General features: G+C 46.3%; 1 protein-coding gene across 13 annotated transcripts in view; it reads right to left on the bottom strand.

Moving 5' to 3' along the window:
* Positions 1-8,980: 8,980 nt before the first annotated feature.
* Arel1 (apoptosis resistant E3 ubiquitin protein ligase 1) overlaps positions 8,981-15,617 on the bottom strand; it is a 52,493-nt gene continuing 45,856 nt past the window's right edge. For 12 of the 13 annotated variants that reach the window (XM_087552807.1, XM_087552805.1, NM_001433939.1 and 9 more), the window contains 5 exon segments: positions 14,933-15,062; positions 14,796-14,854; positions 12,119-12,208; positions 11,533-11,708; positions 8,982-11,431 (listed from right to left, as the gene is read on the bottom strand). In XM_087552807.1, coding sequence (XP_087408933.1) covers positions 11,329-11,431; positions 11,533-11,708; positions 12,119-12,208; positions 14,796-14,854; positions 14,933-15,062 — 558 coding nt within the window. In that variant the 3' untranslated portion in view covers positions 8,982-11,328. 13 annotated transcript variants of the gene reach the window in all.

A 15,617-nucleotide genomic window follows, 5' to 3' on the forward strand; every position in this document is an offset into this window, starting at 1 on the left:
GCTCTGATATTTAGTCTGAGTTGGGGAGGGCAGGTGGCAACCAGCCTGGAGCTCCTAGGCCTGCAGGAGTCCCAGAGCTGTCCCAGCCCTCCATCCCTCAGTCCCTGCCCTGCTGGACACTGCTCTCCCCATCCTGGCTGGGGCCCAATCCTTTCCAGCCTTTCAGAGAGGTAGCACAGCTGGGCACTGTGCTTACTATTTCCCAAAGGCACAGGTCCAGGTGAAGGGCAGGCAGGACAGGAAGAAGGATATTTTGTATCCTCCACTGCACTGCTAAGCAATCCTTCCCTTCCCACCCCTGCAAGGCCCCGGCCAGCCTCGGAAGGCACACGTGCTTGTTCCTTGGCGTGTACGCTGAATACATACTTTATCCAATTGATACTGGGCTCCACATTCAGTTGTTGTGTTTTTCTTTATGTTCTGCAAGCCCTCTTAAGTTCTCAGACAAGACCTCAGAACCATTTCTAGCACATTTCAGGGGTCACCAGTCGTCTCAAAATTTGATTTTGAACTCTTGAGTGCTACTCAACTTTTGAGAACTTGAGAGACATCCTGAAAATCATCTAAAAATAGGATGTTGTCATTCCCAGAAGTCTGAAACTGTGTAGAGGGACATTTCACAGAGGCTTCTGTGCTTGTGAATGAGGATGCTGTCGGGACACAGCTGGAGGCTCTCTCTGGCGCTCTCCAAGTCTCCACTCAAGGCTGTTCTTCCCCTCTAGCAAGCATTTGGTCCAGGACCCAGGGCACTTCATGGTCCCCTCATGATCCCCAGTACTGAAATGTTCTGTATCAAAAGATGTGTAGTCTTAGGAGCTTGGCACTCAGTGTGGCACCTAAGTGTGGCTCTGGAATCCTTTCTGTGTTGAACATTCATTACACATGTGCCTCATATGATGCTAGGCCATGGTTTTGAGTAGTGAGTAAACCAGGAAGCTCATCTCTCTGCTCATGACGGAGATGAACGGGCTGCTGACACTTGGATCACAGGGAAGAGTCTCTGTAGTCGAAGGGACTCTCAGCCAGATCGTGGCAGCAGTCTCTAAGAGTCAGTTCTTTATCCATCAGAGCGGCAGGTAGTCACAGGCCTGCTATGAGGATCCACAAACTATCAATACACGATAACAAGGAGTGATCATAAGTTACCAATGAGAACTGCCAAGCTAAAGCCATCAGCGCATAGGGTGGCAGATGCCAGAGTGTTCCCTGTCAGCCTGTGCCCCAGAGCCCCATGTTAATGCAGGATATAGAGTCCACTTCCAAGAGCCAGCACTGTGTCTCTGTCAGAGGCCTGCCTTTGGCTATTCCATCCTGCTTGGGCCACCTGCATAGAAGTCAGGCAGGTCCTTGGCTGGTTACTTCTCTGATCCCCAATGGGCAGCCTTAGGGCCTCTGGGAGTAAGAAAGAAATGCCTAGTCTGCCTGTAGAGAGAGAAACCTTCCCTCCGCAGTTCTTTGGTTGACAATGGACCCTTACTTGGCCTCCCTCTCCCTCCATTCCCACCCCGGGAAGATTCCTAAGAAACCGTCACTTTCACATAAACCCGTTTCTAAATCTGTGCCTGGGGAACACAATTTAGGACACTGGGAAATGCTAAGTAAACCTTAGGAGGTGTCTCCTAAGCTACGTGACTCCTCCTTCCTCTGGTCAAGGTAAGTCTTCCCAAATCTCTACAGACTCGTCACAACACATCCAACTTCATCAACATCTCGTCTCTGCTTCCCGTACATGGCAAAGGCCAGCCCCACAGCAGCTGACAGCATGGCTCTGGCAAATGGCCTCTCTGCTTACAAATCAGGAAAGTGCTTAAACTATGGGTCTCTGGGTTCTGTGTCCTCCCTCCAAGGACCGACATAGGATACCAAACAGTGTATAACATTCATCCTTGTCAATCATCGCCTTCCTCTCATGCTAGATGCACTAAGGTCATGCTGAAGTTAATCTTCCGTTTCCAACATGGGGCAGACATGAAGTGCTCAAGAAGGGCCAGATGGAGAGGTCAGTCTGGGTATTTTTTCCTTGACTTAGTGACTCTTTGATTTGTTATGGTTGTTTTTCCTTGCTCCAAATATTCTCCTTCTTCACTAATTTTCTGGTTCTGCCCCGTAAAGATGACTTTCAAAATGGCGGAAGCTTGAGACAACCTCAAGTCTTACTGTGCTTTGCTCATCTGATGTTTGGGAGACTTCGCAGGACCCGATTCTCCCTCCATACATTTCAACCCTTGCTTCTCTACTCATCCCTGCTAACCCCACTGTTAGATGGAACCAAACTGACACATTGTAGCAGGTCCACTTAAAAACATGCCTAATTCCCCTCCTCCAGTTCCCAAAGGTCTGAGCCACCCATCACCACCTGACATGGAGGGACACATGGCAGAGGAGAAACCAAAGTAGAACCAGATAATTTGAAGTCCCCCCTCCCTTACACAAATGTTAGCAAACAATGTAAAACATTTAACTTTGAAAAGAGATACAACTTTGGGATCAGCTTGTGCAATCAAGGCGCCCTGAAGAGAAGTCCAAGAAGCTTAGGAAAATGGCCTCTGGTTGCTGGACTTAAGAGTTTTGGGCACACAAGTATGTTAAGGTCTGAGGGTTTTAGACATGTCCAAATGTGCAAAAGTAAGGCTATTCTTTCATGGCTCTCCTTTTTTTGGTGCTCCTCAGTTGTGGCAAGAGGACCCTATAGCATATCTAGGTGAGGCTGAAGAGGAACTGGAAACTTTCACCATGGTTATGGCTAATAGCACTTGGCTTCTGATACTGGTCTTAATGGCAGGAGGTGTCTGTCACCCACAAGTCCAAGTGCTCCTCCCCTTTTGCACATTTTTGTTTGGGGTGATGTCTCCCTTTATTTTCAAAGATTCTTCTTTTAAAAGAAGAAGAATAATTCCAGGTTTGGAAGGGCAAAAGGATTAGCTCTGTCTACTGCAGGCCAAGGTGGGAGCCCAACAGAAACCAGAAGTGGGAAAGCGATGACAGTGCTTTTAGACTCCCCCTGTACTGCACATTATAGTACATGTTAGTGTCAATCTTTTCTAGTTAAACAAGAGACTAAGCTGTCCATTTAACAGTGGATACTTATCCTCAATTAAATTCAACATAGTCCAAGAGTGCTGTGGATATTGGCATACCATTGTAAGTACTTTTTAAGAGAACAGGGGCCACAGTGGAGCTCACCAGTGGAACGTTTGCAGGGAATTTCGAGACTCTGGGTTCAATCCTTAACACCCCAAAAAGTAATGACAGGAGGCTGTGGAGATGGCTCACCTGGCACAGGGCTTGCTGCTCAAGAATAAGGATCTCATGTAAAAGCTGGACTCAGGAGTGAGAGTCTATAATTCCACTGCCTGAGAGAAGAAAACAGATCCTGGAGGCTCCTACTCAGTCTGTCTAGCCAAAATGGTAAGCTCCAGATTTGGTGAAAGACCTGTCTCATAAGATGGAGAGTAGTGGACAAGGACATCTGATGCTGACCTCTGGCATGCACATGTGCACACATGCTGGCCCTGCCTCCCAAACGCTGGTGGCCATTTTGTAAGCATCACACCACACCAGCTATATCTACCTTTTTTTTTTTTTTTAGAAGGCTTTGTCAAGACACTCTCCCTCCAAACACACAAATTCTCTAACCCTCATATCCTCTGACACAAGCTGTGTTTATAGGTTGAGGATGGACAGTCCAAGTTCCTCATTGAGTGCATGGCATACGCCATGAGCTAAGCTTGTTCCCACATTCACCAACACCTGGCCATGCTTGCAGAGGTCCTGTCCTGGGGCCCCATCAGCTAGGCCTCCTAGACCTCTCTCCGGCACATCTTGTCTCAGTGGAAAGAGGCTGCTCCTACATAAACACGGCTCTGGCACAGATCTAAGACAACTGGAAAAGGCCTGTGGCCTGTCACTGCCCATATGGTTTGTTCTCAGTGAGACAGAGAGAGGGTTGCCAGGGTGAGCTGGTATGTCATGAAGGCGCCCACATTTCCAGCCAAGTGATGGACTTGGCTTTTACCCTGAGCTTTGAAACAGCAGCCCACAGCTTGGCCGGCTCTTGTGCTTTTGCTTTCTTCCATTCTCCACAAGGGCCTGGAGCTGGACACGGGGCTAAGGCTCTTCCCCAAACATTTGGGGATTGAGAGGTGGAAGGATGCCAGCTGCCCTGGAAGGAGCAGCAGAATGTTCAAGCACGTCCCTGAAATGGGCAGTTAAGTCTCGGGGTGTAGAGTGGCAGGATTGGCTGGGGACAGGCCCACCAGATGGCCCCCTGCAGACCCAGAAGTCAGAGGCCCACACGGTCTGCCTCCTTGCCAGGAGGATGAACAACGTTCTGGCCACTCTCTTACAGGGATTCTCTGGACTTGGCTCTCTGCCCCCAAGTCACCTCATTTGAGCTTGTGTGAGGTGAGGTGTTTGGACCAAGCTGACAGAAGACTCATCTAATAGACATGTAACCTTGCAGGTTACTCCTTTGTGCCTCAGTCTCCTCCTGTGAAACAGAAATACTGAATGTAGCTTGTAGACGGACGTGAATACAAACCAAGTCAACACAAGCCAAATGCTTACACATTTTATTCCACATAGGGTCTGTGTGGAATAAACACGATTTAAAACATCACCTGTCATTACACAAGTTCTGAAATTTTCCCTTTAGGTTATGTTCTTTTACTTAGCAATGGTCTGAGAATCAGGACAAGTGCTGGAGAAACAGCTTTAGCCTCCTGAAACCATTAGGGATGCTGTGATTGACAGCTCCTCTGGCTGCTTCTCACTGGCCACCCAGCGGCAGGCTAGTTTTAAGGCTCCAACTTACTTGTGTCTGTTTCAGCTTAAAAGCCAGGCAGAGGTGTTTAAGGACCCATTAGCACCTCACTGCTTGTTTTAGGCACTAACCACCTCTGTGGGCTCCCTGGACTGGCTGAGCTGCCTCTGAAAACTAGGACTGCCGTGGTCCAGGCTTTCTCCAGCTAGTCACAATTTCTTCCCCCTGGACACTCCCTTTACCCAAGAAAGTGAAACAAGTTAGTGGCTAGATTTTGGAGGCACATGTGCATATAAAAGATTGTGTGTGTGTGTGTGTGTGTGTGTGTGTGTGTGTGTGTGTGTGTGTGTGTGTGTGTGCACGCGCACGTGTGTGCAGCTTCCTAGTCTGCTGTACCACCTGAAAGAGATCTTAGGGCAGCTTTACCCAAAACCTTTTCTTCTTCCCCACCCGACACCTGCAGGCCCACCCTCTCTCACTACCCATGGTTTAGTATGCAATCAGGCAGAGAAGCAAGGGCTCAAATTGGAAGCAGATGTTTGGGATGATGATTGAAGCTGGGGTGGGGACAATAGAAAGGATGTGGACCCTTCTAGAACTCTTGCTCTGACGTACTGCCAAGGCTGAGGGAAAATGAGTGAGTGTTCCTGGTTAAATACCCAGCTATTCCCTGTGCCAGGCTTTCCTGGGCCTCAGTCCTTGGAGGTTCTGGCTCCGCTTCCAGAGTTCTCCGTATCCTTGTGCCAACCACTATCTTGGCCTCCTGTTCTCATTGCACCAAGCCCCTAAGCCCAGGCTCACCTCAAAAGTCAGGGCTGGAGTTTTGCTTCCTTTTGTCTCCCCATAGCTGATCCACAGTGACATTTTTAAAATCAAAACTCAAGATATGGTCTGACAAGAGAGATTTATGCTGGTTCCTGGTGTGAGAGGCTGTCTGGAAGACATAACTTAGATGCCAAGACAATAGAATTTTCAAGGTTCTGGGGCAGAAATAGATGAGAATCATTATGGAGTTTGCAGATGGATGGCTGCTACCCGGCCCCTCCCACAAGGTTCCCAGGGCAGCCCACATGAGCCTTCCTGGATTCGTTCAATGTTTATTTCCCTGAGTGAGACACAAAGTACCCTCTACTTTCATTTCCGGGGTCTGTCTGAAGAAACCATGTTGGTACTATCATGAACAAGGCTCCAATGAAATCGTTTTAAGGGAGCAGACAGTATTCTTGAGGTAGGGTCCAAACTAGCACCCATCTAGCTGTTGAATTAACTAGAACTACCCAACCTCCAGGGAGGAACAAGATGGTCACAGCGCTCATCAGAGAACTCAAGACTCATTTCCTGGCTTGACTGACATTATGGGAAAACTGGAATGGAATTCGATGTTCCCACCCATGGTGGCCACAAACCAATGTCATGGCTCTTCAGTGTTGATTCACTTCTTCATGCTTTGGGGTTCACTGAAAATGGCTTGGTCTTTCCTCTGTCATCCAAATTATTTCAACCAAGCACAAATCTGTTTGATTGCTATTAATGTTGAAAATACTCCCTTTCCCCATTCACTCAAGATTTTAATTTCATTCACTGAGCTGCAGGCAACTAGCCAGGTCCCTGCTGCCAAAGTCAATATCCAGGTCTTCTGTGTCTGGGAGAGCAGGTTAGAGGAGAACTGGCCTTCAGATCATTTAGTTCCCTCTTCCTGTCTGGTCCAGGATCTACTAGGTGATAGACTATTTATGGTACAATGAGAACTTGCCCCCTGGGTCTATTTGAGTCCATCTTTATAAGAGTCCTTTCTTCTCTGAAAGTCAGTAAGGAGAGTAATTTCCCTTTGTAAAGAAGCTAGACATTTCATTTGTGGCTGTTACTGCTTGATACTGTCTCCAAACACATAAACATTCCCTACCCCCGTGAAAATAAAACAGAATGTCACACATGGAGACATGTGGCCCTGAGTCTGTATGCCTAAGCCTCAGGGAAAGGGAACAGAACTGAGGTACTCACAGGCTGGGACCACACTCTATCTAGTGTCCAAAGCTTTCTGTGGTGTCCCATATACAAGGCATGTTTGCTGAAACACAGCTGTGGGCAGGACTAGAGGAAAAAGGAGACTACAAGCCCAGGAGTGGAACCAGATTCCAGGAGTCTTCTGCAAAAGTTGAAAATGACAACTTGGGAGAATTAAACCTAGGACTTGGGAGACCCCAAAATGACACATAATCTTCTTACACAATAACCCAACATTCTGCATTCAAAAGAGCCTAAGAGTCGTCCACCTTCTCCAGCTGGCTTGCAAGTTCTGACATCCCTGACTCTGTTAATGGGCAGAGGAATGTCTTGGCAGCTTCTCTGAGTGGGAGTTCTAGAGAGAGGGAACTCTTGGCCTGTAAGGGAGAGAAAGCTTCATTCTCCATCTTTGACAAAACAGTAAACAGTGCAGGTGAAAAGTGGGGGCCATCAAGATGAATTCATCCCCAAGAGGTACAAGTCCCTCTCACCAGAGACTGACCCTCTTACAGCTTCAACAGATCGTGGTGTCGATGGCTTGCTGGGGACGGTTGTTTCCCTTTCTCTAGCACTCTTGAAACTCCGATGCTTGTCAGTGAAGTGTGCTCCAGGAATTTGGCCTCTACTAATTGGTGCTGTTTCATATAAGGAAAGTATAGACAAAAGGTCTCTTCAAATGAGGCTTTCTCTGCAGACACAGTTACCAGAGATAAACATCAGAGTACTGTGTCTGACCTCATTGTAATTATCCCATTTGCATGTGACTAAGGATTTTCCAACATAGAGATAAAAAATAATTTTAGGACTTGTCCCTGCTCAGTTACATCCTCAAGGGTATCTTGTGTTCTTTACGAGGGATCATTTCAAACTTGGCAAGTCTCTTTCCTCAGGTTATCAGCTCACAGTTGTACAAAAGTTCCTTCACACAGATTTTAAAGCCATGACTACTCACTGCACCTCAAATACAGTTCTGGAGCCAAGCACATGGTGGTACAGGACTTTAATCCCAGCACTCAGGAGGTAGAGGCAGGAGAATCTCTGTGAGATCTAGGCCAGCTTAGATTGGACTACACAGAGACCTATTGAGTCTGAAATATTAGCCTAGTCCTCAAGTTCGGGGATAATTTACCATTGAGTCATTTTTCAGTACCATCCATACCCATATGATACCTAATAGCATTCTACTGACTATCAATCACAGAGAATCACAATCATGTCAGACCAGGCCACAGACAGCTCATAAATGCCATGGAGCATCCAATGCAGCCATCTCAGAACATGAGATTAATTAGGTTAGCCCTGTGTCTGGGCTAGATTTTCATGGAGCCAAGATGCTCTGTGAGGGCTTTTCAAATCAACTGTGAAGACTCAATCAAGGGGACAGCACATGGAGGCTGGTGGCAAGTAAATACAAATGATGTGAAATCTCAAAGGCTGTCAAGTGCTGACTGTGTACCTCTGGAGGCTGGGTGACTTATCCTTGGACACTTCTCTTTTATGGTTTTGCTTGGGGCTTTGTTACTGTTTGCTACTAACAGAGTTTTGTTTTATGAGGCAAGGTACCACTGTGTTACTCAGGCTGTTCTCAAGTGACCCTCCTAGCTCTGCCACCCAAGTGGCTAGGCTACAGCATGCAGTAACCACATCCACCTTCCTTGACCCTTCAGGCTGGCCTTTTTTTTTTTTTTCAGTGTATGTGCCTGTGTAAGTTTGTGTGTACCCTGTAGAGATGCCTGAAGACATCCTGGGTCCCCAGGTCCCCATGGAACTGGAATCGCAGGCAGTTGTAAGCAGATTGTACCAGGACCCAAAGCCAGGTCCTGTATGAGAAGCATCCCCAACTGCTAAGCTATCTCTAGCCCCCCTTTAACTCATTTAGAAATTTTCTCTGCTGACTTTCCTGATGTAGAAAACAGCAATTAATGCTTAAAGGCATAAAAGATAAGCCTCTGGTCATATCAAACTAGTTTCTTTCTTAGGCTCTGAGCACAAACATTTTCCCCACTGGGCTGCTATCTACAGTGAGCAGTGTGGCCCTTTCTGGGCCTGAGGACAGGTATTGGAGACAAGCTAATACCAGGACCCCAAGTACACACTCTGTCCACAACAGATTGCTTCCTGCCTCCAAGAACACATAAAGATCTCTAAACAGTTTCCTTCCCATCTTCCAGTTAAGCATGCCCCACCCCCACTCAAACAGTCATTTAGCCCTTGATTATTGTAGGCATTTTATTTACTGTACAAAATATTTACATCTCCAACTGCTGACATCCAGACCTGGCCTGACAGTGCAGCAGAGCTCGGCCTCTGCCAAGTTCTGAATCAAGCTGACACTCTCCTTGGTGGTCATGACTGGTCTCCTTCAAGGACACCGAAAAGCCAAAAGCCAGGAGGGCAGCTAGCCTCCCAAGTACCTATGTCACAAAGCATAAACAAAAGAACTGGCCAAAATAAGGAATACGAATAGAAAATTGACCAAGAAATAACACACCTTTTTATCTGTCCAACATACTGTATCTCTTCCCCACATGGGCTAGTACCAAAGCAGTATTAGAAAAACAAGGTAAAAGAAAATGCAAGAGAGAGCAAAATGCTTCTGAATAGTTAGGAGAGTAAACTGGAAAAATAGAAAACCACACAATACTAGAGGATTTTCTTGTTAAAGACTCTGGTGCCTAAAGTCCACCCTGGGATACTAGCTGCCCCAGTGGGGCTGCAGTAGTGCCTAGGAGACGCTGAAGAAGGGCTATGACTAGAGCTGAAAATGAGAGGTCTAGCCACTCACATCCACCGACCCCCACTGTGTAGTCTGCAGGGGGTGCTGGAGCCAGGATTGTGGACCCAAGGAGGAAGGACCGCCCCAAACAGCCAAGCAGCCATGTACCCAGCTGGAAGCCCCAGCGGAGGCCTGAGAAGCAGCAGGGTAGTGGCTAAATGATTCTGTACGTGTTCCTTGGGAAAGTGTGGGCAGGCAGCAGCACCTTGTCCTGGTCCCTGAGGAAAGCAGTGACCATGTGGCATGGAGGACCCTGGGTGAAGAGGTCCTGATGCCAGGTCCCAAACCCCAAGGATAAGTGAGGTGAGCACCCACGCCAAGAGAAAACAGATGACTGTAAAGGAGGTCAGTCAGGCTTCTTGCAGCTCAGGAGGGCTTGTTTCTCATGATCCCTGGGAACAGGAGGGCTCAGACTGCTTCCAGGAGGCCAAGGCACTGTCACAGGAACTGCCTTATCTCGGGATTCTGTGTACGTGCTGGTTTTGGCAATAAAATGGCTTGTAATATTCTAAGTGCCCCATGGAAAATAGTGGCTTATAGAAAAGCCTTATTAAAGACAGAAATCGGGAAATCCATGCAATGCTGGGCCTTCGTGTTGTTTTCATTCAAATACTCTTCCTTGAAACTGAGTTCTCTGTCATCACCATGTAACTGCGAACTCAGTACAGCATTCTCCCTCCATGGTTCCCCACTTCTTGGTAACTGATGAAGCCAAGCACTTGGAATTGCTAGGTATTTACTGCTGCTGGATCTCCACCTCATCTATCCCCACTGGTTTGACCCAGGACCTGTGATCACAGTTTCTTTGCCTCAGTGCTGCCAGAGATCACCACCAGAGAGCTGTCAGTCTATTTTCACTGTCCCAGTCTGTTGCTCCAAAAGCTCCTCCAGCAGAAGGCTAAAGACAGCTCTTAACAAACTACGTAAGTTGGAGGTCAGGCCAAGTCCTCCTTCAGTGCAAAGAACAAACTCAGAGAAAAGCATCAGTAGTCTTCAAGCCATCCACATGCCTGGACACAGCCCTTCCCCGAGAGAGAAGCGTACCCAGCACTGGAGGCTACAGCACAACCATCCTTCACATTCTTCTGACTGCTTTTCTCACTGGCTCAAATTCAAGAGAAAGCTTACCAAATTCCTTATAGATTAATGATCATCTTAAAAAATGTCCGCAGGGAGTGTCTTTTCCAGTTCTGTCACCATAAAGAGATCCTTTTGTACTACCAGTCCCCATGAGAACTAATGCTGTGCCATGGCCTGTGCCTGCCATCAGGTGGGAGGACAAATCAGATGGCTTGTGCGAGCCACTTTCTAGCTGTGCTTCTCCTGACCACTGGTGAGAAGAGGTGATGGGTTGCCCAGTCTGGTCAAGTAGTGAGATCAAGGAGGGCATTTCCAAGGAGCAGAGGGTGCTGGGATGAAGCGTGGCTGCCGGGTCTCAATACTGGCTTTCCATCAGAATCGAGTCCTCTGTGTCATGCATCTCTTCCAGCCACTGAGGCAGATCCAGCCAGAGGTCTTCCAAGGACCAACAAAATGACAGCAGCATGGTCCTCCTCTCATGACTGAGTAGAGCTCGGATAGGTGCCACATGCTCAAGTGGCCTGTGGTAAATGTGGACAGAAGGTGAGGTAAGAACAGTGCTTGTAGATGACAGAATACTCCTGACACAAGGGAGCATGCAGTATCTTCTGGCTAATGGTTGTGGTTAAGGTCAGTGGTTATGCTTGTTAACATGTGTCCAAATGCTCTAGAGAGCTTGGGAGTCAAGCAGGTGACAGAGGAACGGTCAGAGCATGCCAAAGCCCTCGCAACCCTCACTGATGGCCAGCTGTAGCATCCTGTGTACCTCTTCATATGAGTCATATGTAGGGAGGCACAGTTGGTTAAAACTGGAAAAACAAGGAGGAAGATGATTAATTCATCCTACAAGAAACATGGGCAAGGGCTAGGAATCTCCCACAAGGGATGCTTTGGGTAGCCAGACACCTACCACGTGTGTGCAGTAGGAAGCGTGCTGTGGGTTGGAGCAGCAATAATCTGAAATGAGGGACAGAGGGCAGCAAATCCTCCAGGTGGGAGCTGAGAAGAGCCTGTTGTGAACTGAAGCAGCCGAGCCAGTTCCTCCTGGGTCAGACTGGAAACCACAGTCCAAAACCACCTCATGACCTAGCCGGAAAATACAGGGCTTTAGTCAACATGGTGTGCAGCCTGAGATCTGATTCCTAACGAAGGACCAGGGCACTGTGGGTAGGCATATGTTCCCATTTACAGTACTGTGTGAGGCATGGGTAACAACCCATGCAAGAATTTATATTGTCCCAGAGTCAGAGGGTAATCACCAATTGATTGTGTGGCTCTGTTTACTTGCATTTCCACATACTACCCTAGTGGTAGTCACGGTATCTGTCTTTAGGGCCCTGAGCTCCATAAATTCAGCTTGGATAAGCACCTGTTTTCCCACGTGAACCATCTGTTTGCCAGTTAATGGTCAACTTCTTTGACTCTTCTACTTTTGTCTTCCAAAACCATTCCACACAAGTCAATACCAACCCAACTGTGAAAGCTTAGCCCATTACCTTTTCTCTGAAATGCCAGGATCCACCCACCACTACAGCATGGGCTTTGAAGTCAGACACACTGATGTCTCCAGTCCCACACATCAGCAGCTGGACAGACAGAAGGACAAAGACATACTATTTAGTCAGTTACTTCTTGACATGGGAATGCAGAATAAAAACAGTACCAGGAGAAAGACAGAAGATGAGATCATAGTGCTAGAATGAAAAAACCTACACAGCTTAGACACCACACACACACACACACACTCACACACACCACACACCCACTCAGTAGAAAACAAAAGTAATTACTGTGCAAGTTGACTGAGTTGGATCCCTAGCCACAGCAAAGGGGTGTAACAAACTCCTTGAAGTGGTCCTCTGACCTCAGATGCATCAGGGCACACAATAAGCCCTGCGGCACACGCATGTCTGTATCACAGACTCAGAGACAGACAGATGAATACACTTGCAGCTGTGACCTAGGTATACTGTATTGAATAGTCTCTAAAGTTGGATTATAAGCTTACATAGATGAAAAGGTTTCCTAGGTGCTTCTGACCAGTGTGCCTAGTTAAGAACTGCTAAGGATTCTTTGTAATTACAGAACTAAAAACAGAGTCTGTGTGCTAGTCAGCTGAGGAATGCCAAGGGGAGAGGCCCGTTTATGAGTGTCTCTTTCAGGTCTAGCCTTCTTTTGTGGGTTGAACTTTTACTACTTCCCTTTAGCTCTGCTTCCAGTTGAATAGATAAACTAAAAGGTACGCAGAGAGAGAGAGGGAGAGAGAGGGCGGGAGGGAGGGAGGGAGAGAGAGAGAGAGAGAGAGAGAGAGAGAGAGAGAGAGAGAGAGAGAGAACATTAATGACATCAGAGCCTTAAATATCTTGTTGATGTCCTAATTTGGCTCAAGAGCCAACATGTTACTTAGCAGACTGTGAGTATCCATCCAATAGCTGTAAGGAATGATACCTCTTAATAAAGAGACAAAAAACCCACATTAAGCCCTGGAAGCTTTAGTTTCTTGAAGACCATGCCAAGGCAATGAGTAACTAGGAGCAGCCTAAGGGAGAGCTGTGGGCTGCAGCTTTTCTCCCACTCTTAGATGTGTTGCTTCCAATGCTCATGCTACGAGAAAATATTTCAGTGCCCAAAGCACTAGCACCAGATAAAAGGACTATTAGAAATTTTAGATTGAGAATTCATTGTTTGGATTTTATATCTTAAGGCATAGAAGGCTTTGACTATTCTCTAAGACAGTTCAGCTAGCAGAGTAAGAATTATACAACATCACCTGACACTGACACTAATTTTTTTCTTACAAATTTTCAAGTTTCTCTTTTTTGTTGTTTTGTTTTGTTTCTGTTTTTTTGAGACAGGGTTTCTCTATAGCCCTGGCTGTCCTGGAACTCAGAGATCCAACTGCCTCTGCCTCCTGAATGAATGAGGAATTACGAACGGGAAACATTTTGAAGAAATGAACTCCTCAGAAAAGCTATGGCAAGTTAAAAGTCATAACTTTTACTGTAAATATCATGTGTGAGGAGCAGAAGGAGAGACAAACTGATTCTTTGGTTCCTGACTCGTAAGGACTTTAATTCAGTTAACCATAAAAATGGTAATTACCATCTTATAGCTAACTTTGGGCTGATACAAAATGTGAAATTACAGTTGCTATAGATATGTAAATACATACACATGCTCACACACTCTGTGATACTACAGATATGTAAACACATCTGACTTTAATATAGTCCCATCTTGTGGGTGTCTTTCATTAGCATGTAGCCCCTGAGGGACTTCTGTCTTCTTCATTGCAGTATATCACACACAGTTCATAGTTCACACACACCTCAACAAATACATTCTATAATCCACTTAAATAGGAAGACTGTAATTATGCAAATACTCATTAGTCAATTAGTATCAATAATACTTGATAGATAAATATTAACTACTACTCTTCATAACTACTTGCTGCTCATGACTTTCAACATTCTAACTTTTAAAAGATAAGGAAAAGGTTAATGAATAAAGAGTAACAAAGCTGGGTTCGGTCCCCAGCTCCGAAAAAAAGAAAAAGAAAAAAGAAAAAAAAGAAAAAAGAAAAAAAAAAAAAAAGAGTAACAAAGCGAATCCAGGAATGGAGAGATGGCTCAGTGGTTAAAGCACTGCTGCTCTTCCAGAGGACCTGGGTTCAATTCCCAGCACTGACACAGCAGCTCACAATGTCTGTAACTCAAGTTCCAGGGGATGCAACAACCCGTTCTGGCTTCTGTGGGCACCAGGCACATACAAGGTACACAGACATACATTCAGGAAAAGACTCACATACATTAAAAAAATTTTTTTAAAGTGAATCTAACTCCTGTATAATAAAAGTCTTTCTGGCTACACAGTGCCAATCCTCTCATTTACCAAAAAGAAAAAAGGACTTTCTCCTCACACCACTAACAAAAGGTACAGCAGGCAGGGGCCCATAAGGCATGCTCTCGATAACAGCAGTCTTGGGGCTGGTGCAATGGCTCAGAAGGTAAAAGCACTTGTGGGATCCAGAGAGTAATGTGGTGGAGGGAGAGAACTTAGCTGACAAGTGGCTTTCTGACCTCCATATATCTGACATGGCACCCGTGTGCTCTCCACACAAATAAACGAAAAACAATACAAACGAGATAGGTTCAAATCCTAAGCACTTACCTCAAGCTCATTCTCATCAAAAATAGCCAAAAGGTTCTCAGGAACCAACTCATTCAAGCCTGAAACAGAAGTATCCGAGTTAAAGCCACACTGCAGCTATGGCCCCGGCATCTGAAGGAAAGGAGATGGGAGCCCACCTTTCAGAAAGTGCTCCACCTCCTCTTTCACCTGACTGGCCAGCCGGTACTGAGCCAACAAGTTTAAATAGAAGGTTTTATTTGCATTGGTGACTGGGGTTTGAGCTCCACCTGTCATGAGTTCTACAATCTGAAACAGAAGGCAAAAGATAAGACAAGAGGTTGTGGGTAAACTGTGAGCTGTATCAGCCTGAAATGTTCTACAAGCAGTAACTGGAGTCCCTCAAAAGTCTGTGTTTGTCTTTTTAACACACTTGCTTTTACTTTCCGTTACTGACCTTCAGGGCTCACACCACCACTTCCACACTCTACTAGCTACGACTTCCAAAGTGGGCATTAAGCAGGGTTTTCTCTCAGGCAGTGACCCCGTGGTGATGCAACAGGAAGGTATTATGGTCTCTTGTTAGCAATACTTTAATTCTCCCTTAATTAAATCACTAATGGCCTTTTCTCGAAGAAGCTCTTTCATATCTCTGAAACTCTACTGGGGAAACAGCTGTTCCCACATTCTTCTCCCTCCCAAGTCCACAGATGGAAAGAACAAACGGCCTGATACTAGGAGATTTGGCATCGGAAACTCCGCCCTGACACTAACTTGCTACAGAACTCCAGGCTATTAACTGCTGCTCATTTGTCTGCGATTTGTCTATCTGCAAAGAAAAGCCAAACAAGCTTCCTAAGTCAC

This window comes from Rattus norvegicus, chromosome 6 (assembly GCF_021556685.1).
Source record: "Rattus norvegicus strain SHRSP/BbbUtx chromosome 6, alternate assembly SHRSP_T2T, whole genome shotgun sequence".
Lineage (NCBI taxonomy): Eukaryota > Metazoa > Chordata > Mammalia > Rodentia > Muridae > Rattus > Rattus norvegicus.